General features: G+C 37.3%; 1 protein-coding gene across 2 annotated transcripts; it reads right to left on the bottom strand.

Annotated features, from left to right (window-relative positions):
* Positions 1–7,900: 7,900 nt before the first annotated feature.
* LOC121785346 (protein CELLULOSE SYNTHASE INTERACTIVE 1-like) lies at positions 7,901–16,866 on the bottom strand. 2 transcript variants are annotated; one of them, XM_042183727.1, is made up of 8 exons: positions 16,684–16,866; positions 16,168–16,299; positions 15,610–15,683; positions 12,141–15,189; positions 9,464–12,005; positions 8,809–9,263; positions 8,442–8,558; positions 7,901–8,323 (listed from the first exon to the last, which is right to left on the bottom strand). In XM_042183727.1, the coding sequence occupies exons 2-8, from the start codon at positions 16,168–16,170 to the stop codon at positions 8,162–8,164; spliced, it is 6,402 nt and encodes a 2,133-aa protein (XP_042039661.1). In that variant the 5' UTR covers positions 16,171–16,299; positions 16,684–16,866; the 3' UTR covers positions 7,901–8,161. The 2 variants fall into 2 exon arrangements, with proteins under 2 accessions (XP_042039661.1, XP_042039662.1); XM_042183728.1 differs by having other exon boundaries at positions 16,527–16,734.
* Between the last annotated feature and the right edge of the window lie 265 nt (positions 16,867–17,131).

The raw sequence follows: 17,131 nt of genomic DNA on the forward strand, positions 1-17,131 counted from the left end.
CCCACTCCGTGCGAATGAAAATGAAGTGCAAATCGCGTATATATAGTGTCTCGAAAATTTTAAAAAAAAAACAAAAAAACCGCTGGGCAATGCGCTGGGCGATCCCGACGCTGCAATGGCGCCGAGCGCATCGCCCAGCGCCCGTCGACCGCCTAGCGCTAGGCGATTTTTAATTCCTAAAAACCGCTCGGCGGTTTTCGGAAGCTGCAATGGTTCGCCTAGCGACCGCCTAGTGCCGGCGCTCGACTCTAATGTCGAATGACTAGACTCAGGAGTAAGCAAGTGTGCACATATGATAATTAATGCAAAGCTCGGTCCAGACACAACGCTCCTTAAATCCACTGGATCACTGGGTCCAGGAACTCAAGAGAACTACAGTGTTTTTGTCGTTGGACACACTCGACTCCCCTTCAAAAATAAATCTCTTAACCCGAATACTATGAATTAGTATAGGGAAGTGGGGTCGATCCCACAGAGATGGATTCGCAAAGTAGTGCTAAGAGACTATGGAAACAAACGGCTGCTGCCACGCAAAGGGGTTGAGATTTTAACTATCACTAGATCTAGGCAAGAAATGTAAACGCTAGACCTAGGACACAGAAAACTTACTGGAATCAGACATCAAATCCGAAAGACACAATTACTCCCTAGACTAAGTAAACAATTACCTAATCTAGCTAAACAGAAAGCAACTAACAGTGGGGACCATGTTTCCAGAAATAGCAAGTACGGTAAAAGTTGCAGACAACCAACCCATGCAATTTCCTAACCAACTCAGACGCGTAAATGCAAAAAACAGAGCATACTCCTGGATTCGAACAGAATATAGAAATTTGGACGCCGGAAACTTGCTACGAATCGGAAATACACCAGATCTACGTAAACTAGGCGAAATGAAATGAAAACACGTAAGCGCGGCATAAAATTAAACACTCCTGCTCAGAATCACGTCGGACGCTTAATCCACTCCGGATCCAAGCAATCCAAACTCAACAATCAACAAAATCAACTCCATAACTCCGATTCTAACAGATCTGCTCCGATCACCGCCAAATTCCAACAATCACGAACAACTCCACAACATTAACCAGACAAAACCCCGATTCATTCACAAACCAGCTCCATTCTCCCAGATTCAACCATTAACCTGCAATAATCCAGAAATCAACCAACTCCAACAATCTAACTCCAGAATTCAAGTAAACACAATCAAACAACAGTAACCATCACGATCGACGTAAACGAAAACGAAACTTGCATAAAAGTAAGAAATATCCAGAAACAAAAGAGGTCCGAGCTTCGAACAGCGAAGCTCGGTGAATTCAGCAGAAACAAAAGCAGAAAATAAATTGTTTCTTCGCCCTAAAGAAGGACGGTGTTACAACCAGATCGAAAATGTATGAAAGCTAGAGGTGAACCCCCTAGTGTGCCCTGAATTTCCCACCGAAAGAACCCAAGAGTGTGAAGAGAATGGACTAAGCTACAGGCTGTTAGCAAGGTCTCCCCCGAGAAGATCCCTCCAGCTTGCATGCTTCTTCCTTTTATAGATGCGGACATAGCCTTCTAGAGTCTTCGTAGAAATCCCTATTCTACCCTTCAACTTCGAGGCTTCCTCCGTCAAGCAATTTCCTTCATAATGTCCACTTTTTCGCCAGTTTCCTAGGACCATGCAAGCGTCCTCTTCTTTTCCTGGATCTAGCGAAAATCTTCACACACCTGGCTTAAATCGTGCGTTAGACCCAGTAATTTCACGAAATAAAACCCCTAGACCGATGCATGAAATTAGCCTTATCAGCTAGGCTGTGCGCTAGGCGCCATTGTGGATAGCCTAAGAAATGTACGTACTTACTTAATTACCTTGAGACGAAGAAGGGGGAGTGATATTTATGATAAAATAGATTTTATTGGGTGATGTCTCAAACTTGAGGAAAATGCACAATTACTCCCATGATTGGTGTGAATTTCATCATCTTCACCTTTACATATATTTTCCATTGACTTCCTTATTTACTTAGTAATAGAGCTGTAATATTCGATCCAACAGAGATTGGTCTATATTTGGGTGGGCTGGGCTTGGCTGGCCCATCAAAGATTTGGTCCTTAAGAATTTTGAATATATGAATTTTTAATTCTAATAATTAATGTAATTATTCAATAAATGTAATGTAACAAATTACCCTGCTTTTCTTTAGTCTGCTCACAAAAAAATTGTCTCTTTGTATTAATAATGATATGATCCACACAAATCACAATAATCATGCATTTAAAGTGGGACCACTAAGTCTTTACCCAAAATATCACCATGTAACTAACTGTTTTACTAAAGTTAGGACAAATTTTTTATTAAAGCAAGGAGTATCAAAAAATGAGAGGCTCGAATGTCTGCGAGTTCAAATATTGGTAATTTAGATTATGATGGTTGTTAATAATTAAGTTAATTAATTTTTTATTCCTTGTAAATAAATTTTACACTACATTGATACACCAAACTCATTTAGTCAAATCTAAACTCCAACACCTTAAGCTTACACTTAGCCTTACTTATTTGTAAAGTCTGAGATAAAAGTAGGGAATGATTGTCGGTACATAGATGAGCGACTCCTACTCCTATAACGGATAAAATCATAAATGAACCGAAACACGCTAAAAAGATAGGGATTCCGAGAATATGCAATATAATAGTATAATTTATACTCCCTCCGTCCATGAAAAATATGGTACATTCAAAAAAGGAAAGTTTTCAACAACTTTTCTCTTACTTTTCTTCTTTCTCTCTTACTAATAATATGGACCACACATTCCACTAACACTACTTCTCTCTTACTTTACAAATTCTACATTAAAATTCGTGTCATTCACAAAATACCCTATTTTTCGTGGACGGAGGAAGTATTTAAATCGTTAAATAATATACTTACTAGGTAGTTTCATAGTAGAAAATGATGGAATTTCAACAATTTATATGTAACTAAAATGTCCATTAATTAACAAAAAGGAGAAGACTTAGAAAGGGTGTTTGACTTATAGCCAACCAACTAAAGGGTGTTTATCACTTTCTAATCTTTTTATGTCATTACGTCAAAATGAAATATTTAATTTAAATTTAAGGTCGGAAATGGTAAATTCTCTAAATAGATTGAAGTTCATGAATTTAAAAAATACTAGTAGTATTATTTCTACCAAAAAATATACGAGTAACATGAAGGAAATGGGATTGGGCATTGGGCATTGGGCTTGGAATGAATGAGATGTGAAGACTGAAAAGTTGTCTGCATTTTTTTTAACTTACTCTCTTTTTAATAGGGTGTTAGGTACATTCTTTTTACTAAGAATCTTAACTTTTTTATGTTTTCTTAAGAATAGCATTATCGTTTACATTTAAAATATTTTCAAGACTAAGTTTATGAGCGGTAATTTACCAAAATTTTAAAACCAATATTTGCATAGTACTATCTTCTTCGTTCATTAAAGTATACAACAATTGTCTAATTTAGTATTCACAAATATATATACTCCATGTCTCATAAAAATAAGTACTTTAAGGAAAAAAAATTGTACTTAAAACAGTGTTAGTAGATGGTGAAATAAAAAAAAATGAGAAAAGATTTCCATAAACTTCTACTATTTTAGTAGGATTTAAAGAAAAAATAAATAGTGGGATGTGAGATGAAGGGAAATACTATTATTTTATTTTTTAGAGTGAACTATATAAATGATGTCTGATATTTCACTTTCGCACATAAATGGTACATGATCTTTATTTTATATCGTTTTTGGTACCACATGACGAAAATAACCCTAGGTACCAAAAATGTGATTTTTTTGTTATGGAGGATATTTTTGGAGTTTCAATTAAATAGAACCAAATTTGTGATTTTTTTTCTTCCTTTCTTATTTCTTTTTTTTCTTCTTTAGTTTATTCTTCTTTATTTTTTCTTCATTTTCTTCTTTCTTTTTAGTATTTTATCTTCCTTTCTTCTTTCTTTTTTTTCCTTAGTTTATGTTTCAAAAAAAAATATACTTGAAACAGTGTTAGTAGATGGTGAAATAAAAAAAAAGAGAAAAGATTTCCATAAACTTCTACTATTTTAGTAGGTTGAAAGAAAAAATAAATAGTGGGATGTGAGATGAAGGGAAATATTATTATTTTATTTTTTTAGAGTGAACTATATAAATGGTACCTGATCTTTCACTTTCGCACAATGGTACCTGATATTTATTTTATATCGTTTTTGGTATCCCATGACGAAAATAACCCTAGGTACCAAACATGTGATTTTTTTGTTATGGAGGATATTTTTGGAGTTTCAATTAAATAGAACCAAATATGTGATTTTTTTTTCTTCCTTTCTTATTTCTTTTTTTCTTCTTTAGTTTATTCTTCTTTATTTTTTCTTCATTTTCTTCTTTCTTTTTAGTATTTTATCTTCCTTTCTTCTTTCTTTTTTTCCTTAGTTTATGTTTCCTCTTTTTTCTTTTCTCTTCTTTTTCTTCTTTCTTTTTAGTGTTTTATACATACATCTAATTGTATTCATAATATAAATCAATAACAAAACACCTAATTAAATTAATTATTTAAAGTAATTAAATCAATTGAATATTTTTAATTAAATTTTTTATACTCATTTTAGGGTTGAAAATATGTTTAGAGGGTATTTTGTGGTGAAAATTGCCTCAGGTACAAAAAATGTGATTTATAAGTACCAAAAAAGATATAAAATAAAGATCAGATACCATTTATATGCGAAAGTGAAAGATCAGATACCATTTATGTAGTTCACTCTATTTTTTAAGACATGATTGTACACTCTACAATTTATTAACTAAAAAATACATTCACCAACTTTTTATCAAATAATGTCAATCAAATAATACATAATTAATCTATAAATTTACATAATTCCGTTTTTAGGAGTAACATCAGCAACAGCCATATATAGATAGCATTACCTACTACATTCGCTCATTGTATAAAAAATGTAAAATATTGTAATGAAAAATGTAAAATAGTATATATACTATAATTGCTATGAAAGATTCTCTTCGTTTACGTAATTATATACCCTTAATTTTGGAACAATAAATATCTAAGTCAAGAAGTTGCAACCTTTCAGCCCAAAATCAGGTATTTCGTTTTGAATAATTAAACTATAAAAGGGTATTTACTTTTGATGAATGTAATAAAATCTTAAAATTTGGATACTTTTCAAATTACTTCAGAATAATTTGGAAACTTTCCGAATATAATATTGTGATTTTATATGTTCCTATAAATAATGTTATACGTAATGACCATTCTCAACATTCTCCACCGAAGAAAAAGAAAAAATGACGGTAAAATTCTTTCAATCTCTCTTCACTCAATTCTTAGGCCAAGATTTTTCTTCAGAAATGTGTTGATTTATGAGTGTTAATTTGCAGAAAAAGATTGTGATTGGAATCTCACTTTGTAATTTAGAGAATGCAAAAAAGGGGGGAAAGGAGAAATGGACTTGTGGTCCCCATTTAATCATAGTTTTATAAATATATAAAGCAAAAAATCGAAATTAAAAAATATACTATATATTCTATCTTGCAACCATACCATTGTGCAATAGATATAACAAGTAGGGGTGGCAAATCGTGCAGATTGGGTCGTTATCGGGTCAACCTGATAACGACCCAACCCAATAAGGCCTAACCTGAATCTGACCTGTTAAGAAAACTCTAAACCCGAACACGAACCCAACCTGTTACCTTCAAACCCGAACACGACCCGTATCCGACACGAACCTGTTAACGACACGATATAATTTGGGTTGACACGACACGATAACGACCCGAACCTGATATTACACGATTATAACCTAATATTACACGATTAAATCTAATATTACACGATTAAATCTAATATTACACGATCAAACCTTATTTTTTAACCTAATTTGCACGATTAAAATTTGTTTTATATGATTTACACCTGATTTACAATAAATTTAAAAATTAAAGTAAAATATATTTTTTTAATAATAATAAAAATAATAATATTATTTCTTAATGGGTTATCCGTATTCAACCCGCATCCAACCCGAACCCAACCCGGAATTATCGGGTTCTTAACAGATCAACCTGATAACGACATGAACCCAATAAGACTTGATCCAAACCCAATAATTTCGTGCGGATTCGTGTCGGATTATCGTGTCGTGTCAAAAATTGTCCGCCCTAATAACAAGAGTCCGATTTTTTTATGACGCTCCACTGTAAAATGAATTATAACGAATTCTCAAAATCTAAGAATATTCAAATATCAAAATATTTACAGAGAAAGAGTGCCTTCTTAACTCATACTACGATATTTTCTTCTTATAACAAAAATCTCATAAACATGAAAATAAAAATATATTTTTTGATATATTATTCCACGCAATATAATATTCTGATTTTATATTTTCCTATAGATAATGTTGTACGTAATGATCATCCCTACATTCTCCATTGAAGAAAAAGAAAAAAATGATGGTAAAATTCTTTCAATAATTTCTCTTTACTCAATTCATAGGCTAAGATTTATTTAACACATTTGTTTATGTGTGACTGGAATCTCACATTGTAATGATAAATTTCGATCCAAATTTAATGACTCAAATAGTATATATTCTATAATTGCTATGTTAATTGAATATATTCTCTTCATTAGCGTAATTATATACCCTTAATTCGGTAACAAATTTTTTTGTGATAAATATCTTTCAGCCCAAAATCAGCCCCTTATACGTTCATTAAAAATTGAGAATATACTTAAATTTAATTAGTACGAATGCAAATTCGACCTACCAACATACACAAATTAATACTTTTAAATATTTTCCTATAATTAATGTTATACGTAATGATCATCCCAACATTCTCCGTTGAAGAAAAAAATGACGGTAAATTTTTTTCAATAATTTCTCTTTACTCAATTCTTAGGCCAAGATTTTTCTTAACACATTTGTCGATTAATTATGAGTGTTTGCAGAAAAAAATTCTGATTGCCATCGCACTTTGTGATGAAAAATGTCGATCCAAAGTTCTCAAAATTGTTGTCAGCTTTCCAGGTTTATTTATTACTAGTATTTTTTTAGTTATAAATTATATAGTAATTAATAAAGACTAACAAATTCATGGAATTATTTATTTCTCCGGTGGAGTAGGAGTTCAATCGGCGGAGATTGTGCTCGGAGACAGGCATCACGTGGTGGTGATCGGCGACGTCGACTCAATAGAGCTGACGTCGCGGCTTAGGAAAAAGGTGGGTTGTGCTCAGCTGATGAGTGTTAACGATACCGCCCCTGCCGACGCCAAGAAGGCAAAGCCGGCGGTGGTGGCGCCGGTTCCGTCCTCTAAACCTTAAAAAAAAATCTAGGAAATTTGGAAAAGTTAATGAATTTTTTTTTTAAAGAAATCAAAGTTGCAAAGATATAAGAACCATATGCCGAGTACATAAATTTATTATGATACGCACGAGCTATATATTCTAAATTTCGAGTTTAAGATTTTGAGACAATAATTTTCATATGTTTCATTTCCTTGTGCGTACTTTTTGCATATTAATTCACACATAAAAATAAAAAAATTCGACAATGTTCACTTCAACAACAATCTCAATTTTAACAAAATTATTTCACTATTATAATCTATGTATCGTAATTTTTATATTTATGTTTGATTTCAATAAAATTAAATAATTACATGAATAAACTAATTTAGAGAATGAAAAAAGCGAAAATAGAAAGAAGGCAAAATATAGAAAAAAAAAAGAAAGAAGGCTAAAACAGACAAAATTGAGTATTTGGAACTTTTGGTCCCCATTCAATACCATTCTGCAAACTGCAAAAGTGTCCATTTTTAATGATTAAAGAAATCTCAAAATCAAGACTATTCAACTCCCAAATATCTTTAATCAACAAATGAGGTTACAAACAATTACATAGAAAGACTGCCATCATAATTCAAAGCAAAAAATCCAACAACAAAAAAACTCTCAAATTACACAAGAATACATCAAGAAGCAACAGAAACTGCTTCACAGGATTTGCTATAACTATATATTTACACACAATATATTTTGTAATAAAAAAATTTAAAGAAATCAGTAAATAGGCTTGTAACTTTGTTTTGAAATGGAGTTGGTTAAAGCTCAGGTCTCAGGAGGGGGCACCTTACTGTTGGACCAGAGAAATTCGATGTGCAGATTTCTTGAAGGTCCGCTTTTGCTTTGAGGCAGCAATGTGTACTCTCCGGCAACTGTACCCATCATTACTACACGGTCGATCTGGATCATCACCTTTCCGAATGATTTCTGCCGTTATACCATCAAAAGTATTAGACTGAGGAAAGTAAAGTCCAATGTGTATGTGTGTGCTGTATTTTTAAAAACACCAAGTGGCTCCATAGCTGGTTGCTTTCAACTAGCTTACCTTCCCCATTTTGCTCTTGTTCTTGCATGAAATGCGAAGCTTCTGGCCTTTGGGGGGACTTTCAAACGACCACGTGAAACTCTCATCCCATTCTGGATTGGGACCAGTTGATACAATCTGATGGTTGTTAAGAATGTAATTTGGTTAGTGCAAAAATTGATATAATTTGTATGTTGAAGTCAATGTATCCAAATTTCTGTGTAATAGCTCTAGACCGAAATGACGATAAACATATCACGTAAATTCATACAAGCTACCATAATTTAGCACTTACTTTTGTATAGGATTAACGCGTTGATGGCAAAACATAAAAACCAGCACGGTAGTACTGGAAACAAGAAGTTGAGAAAGAAGTAAGATTTCAGACCTTTGTTAGTTGTGGGGGTGAACTTCCGAGGGTCAGCTTGCAAAATGCACTAGGATTCCCAACTGATTGCTTTAAATTGTTTGCTCGCTTCATTATGACAGTGAGGGTTCCAGGCAAACACTGCAGCAAAATTTCGGATTTCTCCTGGAACCGAGGAGGTCCTGATTGGATTAGGTACTGTAACAGGGGTATGGCGTCTGCTGCCGCATCCGATTGGGCTCGAGAAACTTCAGCTGGACACGCTGACCATGCCTGCCTGAGAAGAAATAGTGCATCCAAGGCAGCTTCTTGAGTGGCTTCCGTTCCACTCTTGAGAGAGGTGACCAGATGAGGAATACTTAGTGTTGCAGGTTCGGAAGCTCTAAGACGGGGGAAATTGCTAAATAGTGAATTGAGGGCCTTCAAATACTCCTCATTTACCGCACCATTGGCCCACAAGTCTTTCTCGATTGCAGCTGCAAGAACATGAAAATCGTGTCATGAAGCATCAATGATAGGAGTAAACTTGTGATAAAAGAATAGTGAAACCAAGACAGGCTTTAGAGAGACAGTTGAATTTATTTCTCATCATCAGATAAAAAAAAGTTCATCTAGTTCTGTGCCGTGGTGTGCAGTACTACAAAACGACATTTCATTAAGAGATGAAGAAGTTTACCAGTTATAGCTCTGACAGTTTCACTTGAGGCATATTCTTGTATGGTATTATTAGAGAAAAGAAGTTTGACGAACATTGCTGCCTGCAGGGATATTTCAGGTTCACTTGAACCAATCAAATCAAGCACAACCTGCACACCACCAGCTTCTGCAACTGCCCGTTTATTTGCTTTGCTGTACATAACGAGGTTCTGTAGAGTACATATAGCTACTACTTTCATTTCTTCTGTAGGTTGATCCTCAAGCAGACTCACTAGTGCTCGGCATGCTGAAATGGCATCTGCTGATCGAGCAAGAACCTCATTCTGGAAAAGATCACCAAGAGCAAGAGTTGTCAGTAGCCTCGCCTGCTGACCTTGGCTTTGAGGATCCAAAAGGTATTGAGATAGTGGCAAAATGGCAGACTTGGTAACTTTAGATTCCCGGATCTTTACGTTGTTCAACAAAACCTCAAGTAGTCGGGCAGCTGTTTCTTCACACTGATGACTTCTAAGAATTCCCAAAAGTGCCTCAATCGCCCCACTTTCAGCCATTGCTTCAGCACTGCTAGAGTCATCACTCTCCAACACTAGAAGAGCATTCAGTGCACCAACAACTGTGCTCTGCGTGCCTGAATGAAGCAGCCTGACTAATACTGCTATAGGTACTTCCAAATAGAACTCAGAACTATATTGCATAATACTGGATAAAACAGAGGCAGCTGACTCCCACAAGGCATTTGGGAGTGAAGAATCAGCTTGAAGTATGACTTTGGACAGCTCAGTCACACCACCCTCCTTTGCAATCTCATTTGGCCATGTGGCTGCAACACAGACAAGAGCCCGGACAGCTCTATGCTGCAGAATAGGAATTCCAGAACCAAGAACGCGTATCAGCGGACCAATCACCCGTGGTACTAAAGAATCTCTTTGAAGATGCTCCACCAAAAGTAGGTGGGAAAGTAGCTCAGCTGCAGATTGCTGCACAGCTGAAGCAGGAGAATTGAGTAAGGATATAAGAGGTTCAATAGCATGCTGAGATGGCAGGGTGTAATCAGCACGACACTGTGGATGCTCTAGAATATTGACAAGAACTTGCAGAGCACTTTGTTGTCCATCAGGTCCAAGCTCTAATCTTGTTAGTAACAAGAACAGAGGCTCAATAACTTTTGCTGTTGATGGAGCTTTGGCAATGGTCGCATTATTAGTGAGTATTCTAAGCAATTCAGCGAATGCAGCACAGAGGAAATCAGGTGCCTCATGAAGTATATCAAGCACACTCTCGACCACGCCTGCTTTCACCATTTCCATCTTACATGCAGGCCTATCTTTCCCTAACTTAACTAGAGCTCTAGAGACAGCCTCATGAAGCAAATAATTCTGACCGTACAGAAGACCTACAAGAGGGATAACAGCACCATGCGCAGCAATAAGTTCTGCCAGCTGTTCATCATCTAAAAGTCTATCCAATGCTCCCACAACTGAATGATGTGCTGGACTATACTCGGTAATGAGAAGAGAAACTAAAGGCTCAACGCAACGAGCAGCTGCTTCGGTAGATTTTATCCTTGTATTGCAAAACAGTACAGAGCACAACTCAGCAGCATCCCCTTTTAATTCCATTGAACTATTTGATGAAAGAATCCTGCACAACACATCAACAGCATTAATCTCAACATCAGCAACCACAAGGGCTCTTGATGGATTCTCACTCAGTAGCCGGACCAAAGCACCAATAGCAGCATGCTGCTCCTTCTCCGACCCCGTGCTCAGGATTTCAACCAAAGGTTGAACAGCCTGCCTAGAAGATTCTGCATTCTTTACATGGTCAGCAGCAAACAAGTTTTCCAATGCTTTAGCAGCACTATATCTTGCCGCTCTTCCACCTAAACGCAAAACTGCGACAAGTTGAGTGACAGTGCCCAATGCGGCTTCATGTTTCCTTATCTCAGGTGTACTAAACAGAACTCCAAGTAAATCAGTAGCAGTTTGTTCAGCATCTTGCGGGCTTAGAGAAAGATACTTTGTCAAACCTTCTAGAACCCCTGACTCCACCATGACAGTTTGATTAGAAGGACAATCTTGCGCAAGCTGAATCAGAAGTCCTAGTGCAAGGAAAGGTGCTCCAGGGCGTTCTGGAATAGGTTTCAGCAGATCAACAAGCGCAGGTATTGCTTTTCTAGACGTTGCGCTGACTCTAATGTCATCCACCCTAAACAGTCTCTCAAGGGCAACTTGGTCGGGATAGCCTACCAAAGTGAACTCCTCAGACAATTCCAGAAGGTCATGTATATCAGCATCAGAGCAACCAAGCAAGGTAATCAGTCCTACAGCTGCCCCTGAATTTGCAACAGACAGAAGAGTTCCTCTGCTACCATTACAGACCAGACTAGCCAAAGCTTGGGCAGCAAAAAATCTGTTTGCTGCCACCTCTGACCTCAAAAGACTAGCTAGCACTTTAGTTGCGTTCATGGTTGCATTTGCACGAATGATATCTCTATTTTGAAATAAGACAGCTAATAATAGGGCAGATATCCATATACTGCTATCTTCTTTGTAATCAGACTGCAAAATGTTTAGAAAAAATAAGTACGGAATATAGAAGTGGTTTTTTTAAAGATGCAAGTAATTGAAAAGCAGCTTCACGGCACCAAAAGTATTGAGTATTGAATTTCAAGTAATAAAGAAGTAATATGGTACCTGAGTACACTGGAAAAAGGACTGAGAGATTTTTTCTGTGAGAATATCAACTGCTCCAGCCTCCATAATATCCAGCTTATTTTTGTCACTGTGACTAGCAAGAACAGAAAGGAGCCAGATAGCTATACTCGAACCATATATGAAGGAAGTAATTTTCTCTGAGTTGTGTTCAGTTGTTTTGTTATACATCCTGGAGATACTTATGATATCTTTGCTTCCCTGATCTCCAACTTGAGATGACTCGGAAGAATCTAGTATTCCAACAAGAGAACGCACAAGTGAAGTACACAAATCAGACATATATAATTCTTCAACTACTCTTTGATGATTCACTTTTGCACTGCAAACAATAAGTGCAGCTCCACCAATTTTAACCCTTGCATTTGAGGAACTGATAACCCTTCCTGCAATACATGAAATGCACCCGGTGATGCTGACAACTTTGTTCCCAACAACTAGTGGCTGAGCTTGGCAGAGCCGAGAGAGTATTTCTATAGCTTTATCTTGCAAATGCGGTATGGCATCAGCAATACATGAAACTACAGGTGTAATGCTATTTGGGTAGTCAGAAAGAACTGCCCAAGAAGGTTGGTTGTGCCCAATATCTCCAATAGGCCATGAGAGGAGAGCAAGTGCATCTAGAGCCTCTGACGCAGCAACAGATTTACTATCAGCCCCTTCAAGGAAAGAAACTAAAGCCAGAAATGTTCCGGTGCGATTTAAACAATCAGTTAAAGCAGAATCAATCTGATGAGAATGCAGAAGCCGAGCAATTGCAGCTGCAGCATGGACTTTGCCAGCATTTGTTCCCTCACGCAAAACTCTAGTAGCAGGCAGTATAATTTCTTCAGGGATAGATTTTTCTGATGCTTCACTGTCTAAAAGCAGACTTGCCAAAGCACAGACTGCTTCATTTGCAACCGGAAGCATTGAGGAGTTTGCAAGTGCCACTAACAAGGGGAAAGCCTTTTTAGCGACAAGAGCGACGTCAAGGTTCTCATTGATAGAGAGAAAGATTGCGGCAAGGCAGTGACAAGCTCCAACTAAAATGTTTACAGATTCAACATTCAATAGCTTCATGACTGATGAAAGGGTCTTAACAGCAGTGCTAGTTTCACGCAAGTCCTTCCTCAGTTCAAAAATTCCAGCCAATGCCCGTGCCGACTTTGCCCGAGTCTCTTCGTTGGTAGAGTTTAAGATATCTATCATCGTATCAATAGCATCATTTGCAGCGTTACCCTCACATATCATATCACTCAGAGGGACCACACAGAGTAAACTTTTCAAGGCATCTAAAACATAGACTTTGGATTCAGGTACATCACTGGTTAATAATGCAGAAAGTTGGCTGATCGTTGCTGTATCAGACTCGTGAATCAAATGACCCAAGGTCTTAGCAGCAATCTCCTTGCCATTGGAACTTCCATTCTTTAGTATCCAAAGTAGAGCAGGGACCGCAGAAGCACTTTCAACACAAGCACGTATATCCTCACTATGATTACAAAGATTTCCAAGTATTAATGCAGCGTCTTCTTTGGCTTTTGCAGACCCTGTTTCCAGAATTTGAACAAGAGGAGGAATGCCACCAGCAGCTGTAATAGCCCATTTGCTTTCATCATTTTCATGAGATAGAAGGCAGAGCAATGCTACAGCACACTCTTGCTGCTGCTCTGATGAGAGACCAAGAAGTGATATCAAAAGCTGAATCCCATCGCGACCTTGAAGGGCTTGCCACAAACTACCATCAGTTTTGCAAAGAATCAAAAGAGACCCTATCAACTCTTCCTGAACCTCATCGGTGGCCATGGTAATTAAACCAACAAGCAGCCTTTTTGCATCAGAATTTGCTAGTTTGCTTGATAATACCGTATTTGCATACAAACTAGCAAGGGATTCTATTGTTCGCTCCTGCACCAGAAAGGGTAACTGAGGTTTGAACTGTTGTAGCAATGTCTCCTCGACCTCCATGGGATCCGATGCTCTAGCAGTTTCTGCTTTGCTGTCATATATCATTAACGCAGACGCTATTGCTCCCAATGTGTCTGCCACTTGATCAGGGGAGCTACATGATTGAAGGCTTTGACCAAGACTTGATATGACATACGATAGGCCACCAGATATGTTTGCAAGCGCACACATTGCGTTCTCTTGCAAAGCTTGCGCAAACTCACCCTGCATGAATTCTTTTGAAGGAGCTATTGTCGCATTGATTAGAACAGGTATACCGCTCGCGCTAGCAATCTCCCGCCTTGCTTCTTTGCACTGAGCAGAAAGAGATTTAAGAGCACCTGCAGCTTCTGCTCTTACAGAAGCATCATGCCCAGGTCCAAGTAGCCTGAGAAGCAGTTTAGTTGCCTCTGCAGCCAGAATTTTTGTACATACAGATGGATCCTCCATCATCATACATGCCATAAGAAAACATACATTTCCTTGTGTACTTGATTGGCCTGAAGTCAGCAATTTGATCAGTGTATCGACTCCTCCAGCTTTAATAGTAGCAGACCAAAATCCCTCAGTGCTGCCAGAAAGATTTCGCAAAGTGCCGGTGAGCAATTCATCTGCCATGTTTCCAGCCTTAAGTCCTTTCTTTAGTTGCTCCCATAAGACAGGGACAACTCCTTCTGTCGAAAAGATTTTTGAGCCAACATGATCCTTAGCACCATCTTGTGAAACCGCAAATATGGCCCTTGCTGCTGCAATTTGTCCATCAACTGAGTTTGATTTAAGAAGACCAAGCAGTGGTGGAATGCAACCTCCAAGCAAGACTTTGACACGCAATTCATTCTCTTTGCAAAGAGAACATAAAACAGTAGCAGCATGTATCTTTATTGCCAACGATCCAGAACGAAGAAGAGAGACAAGTACTGGAACTGCTTGGGAATGAGATCCAACAGCATCCAAAGCATTTTCCCTTGTACTAATTAGCTCGTGTAATTGCTTCAATGAATTCTCCTTTTCTTGTGATGATGAAGAACTCTGCCGCAAGCGCTCAATGCATTGTGCAACACTTGATAATGTCCCATCTGGGTCCTCCATGCTACTCCTATCCCTGCAAGTAAAGAGGCAGTTTTATGGCGTTCAAAACTTGTTCAACATAAACTCATGAAGTGATTTCTAACAGAAAAGTAAGCAAATGCATTTCGGTATGGGTGTGGTTTAACCTGGAAGGAAGAGCAACTCTTATGCCTATAATACCATACTAAAGTTTAAAAAACCAAAACAAAATAGCATAAAGAATATTACTGAATATTTATAAACATAAAATAACAAAACAAAAGTTGGATCTTGGAGGACTACAGAACATCTAAAAATCTAGGAGGCAAAATTCTACTCCGAGTTTTGAAGTACTTCTGTATACTCACACCAAATGATTGTTGTCAGCTTTTGTTAAAAAATGACAGACAATAAAAATGTTGATGAACAATGCTAGGTTCTTACAGATGCTCTATAACAGTACCATTCAACCAACCTTGAATTCATTTTGTAGAGGGAAAGAGGAGTTGAAAGCTCCAAGTCCTGAGATTTTGTTTCTCCACTTCTCTCCTACAGTAGAAAAAAACACATAAAGTACATACTCAGTTGAGGTTTGAGGGAAGCGCTGAACCAATATCTAAGTTATCTAACATTAGAGTAACTAATTAACCATTTAAAAAAAATAGGCCCCAAATTGATGCATCAAACAGTTCATGAACTTTGCAATGTAGATTATGATAAACACATTAGATGCTAATAGCTTCCCCGAGCACACTATCTTCAAAGCCAAACAATGACTGCACAAGTATACTATAGACTGATTAAACAAAGCAAGTGATTCAACACCAATATTCTCTGCATTTGCATCCAGACAATGTACCAAAGACTAGTAAAAACAAAATTCATTAACATAACACTCATTACGACTAGACTCTACATTCATTACTGATCCATAAGATCCAAATAAGATATAGTATTCAAGAACGATTATAGTGCAACTCTTACCAATCACAAATTCACAATAATCCCGTTACCACCGAAGGAGAAATCTTACCATATCACTGTGGGCGCTGCCGTTGGTGGCAGCAGCCCTCCACGTCGCCGTCGCCGCCAGCTTCTTACGAGCCTGATCCCGAGATCTCCACTTCAGATTTGTCACTCCCACCACACAGGAAAAATGCTTATGCTGAATTCACAAATCATTCACAATACACAATAAGAACACCAATCCGAATTTCACATTTACACTAGCAATGACAAATTTCAACTGATTTATGCACAAATCGAATGTTCAATTGCAAAATCACTGCATATCAAAATCACTGCATATCAAGAGGCACACATTATCAACAATTGACACTGAATTGAACTGGACACCAGAAAACAAGCTCTTCTCAAAATCTCATCACAGACCTTGCTGTAAATCAGTAGATCAACGTGATCTCGCACGACAAGTTCACGAAGCCGAAAATCATCAAGGATAAAACTGAATGCAGCTAGAAAATGCGAGCTGAGGGAGGAAGGTAGTGAAACGAGAGTAAGATCTAGCAGAAATGAGAATAAAGGAAACCTTTCGTTAGATTGTGGAAGAGAGAGTGCATCACAATTTCCTTCTTCGGCAACAATGTTGGTGTAGAATTAATGCAATTGAGTCAGAGAGAGAAGTTTTCTCTCAGTTTCTGTACCTATTGTCTCTATTCCAAATTATCGTTTCGTAACTGACAAGCGAGGAAGATAAAAAAGCTTTCACGAGTGTGTGTGTGTGTGTGTGTGTGAGAGAGAGAGAGAGAGAGAGAGAGAGAGAGAGCGACAAATATCGCGGCGGCGGCGGTTAATTTTTCCGGCTTCACCGTCGGCTTTTGTTCTTTTCCGGTTAGTTATGAATTACTATAATTAATCATACTATTAAAATTGATAGGGAAAATACAAGTATTCGGATAAATAATCAAAACTTTATTTGGCTAGATTTAATTTATTCAAGTTTATTAAAAAATTTAGGTGGTGAAAGTGAAAAGTAA

Source organism: Salvia splendens, chromosome 21 (assembly GCF_004379255.2).
Source record: "Salvia splendens isolate huo1 chromosome 21, SspV2, whole genome shotgun sequence".
NCBI classification, from domain to species: Eukaryota; Viridiplantae; Streptophyta; class Magnoliopsida; order Lamiales; family Lamiaceae; genus Salvia; species Salvia splendens.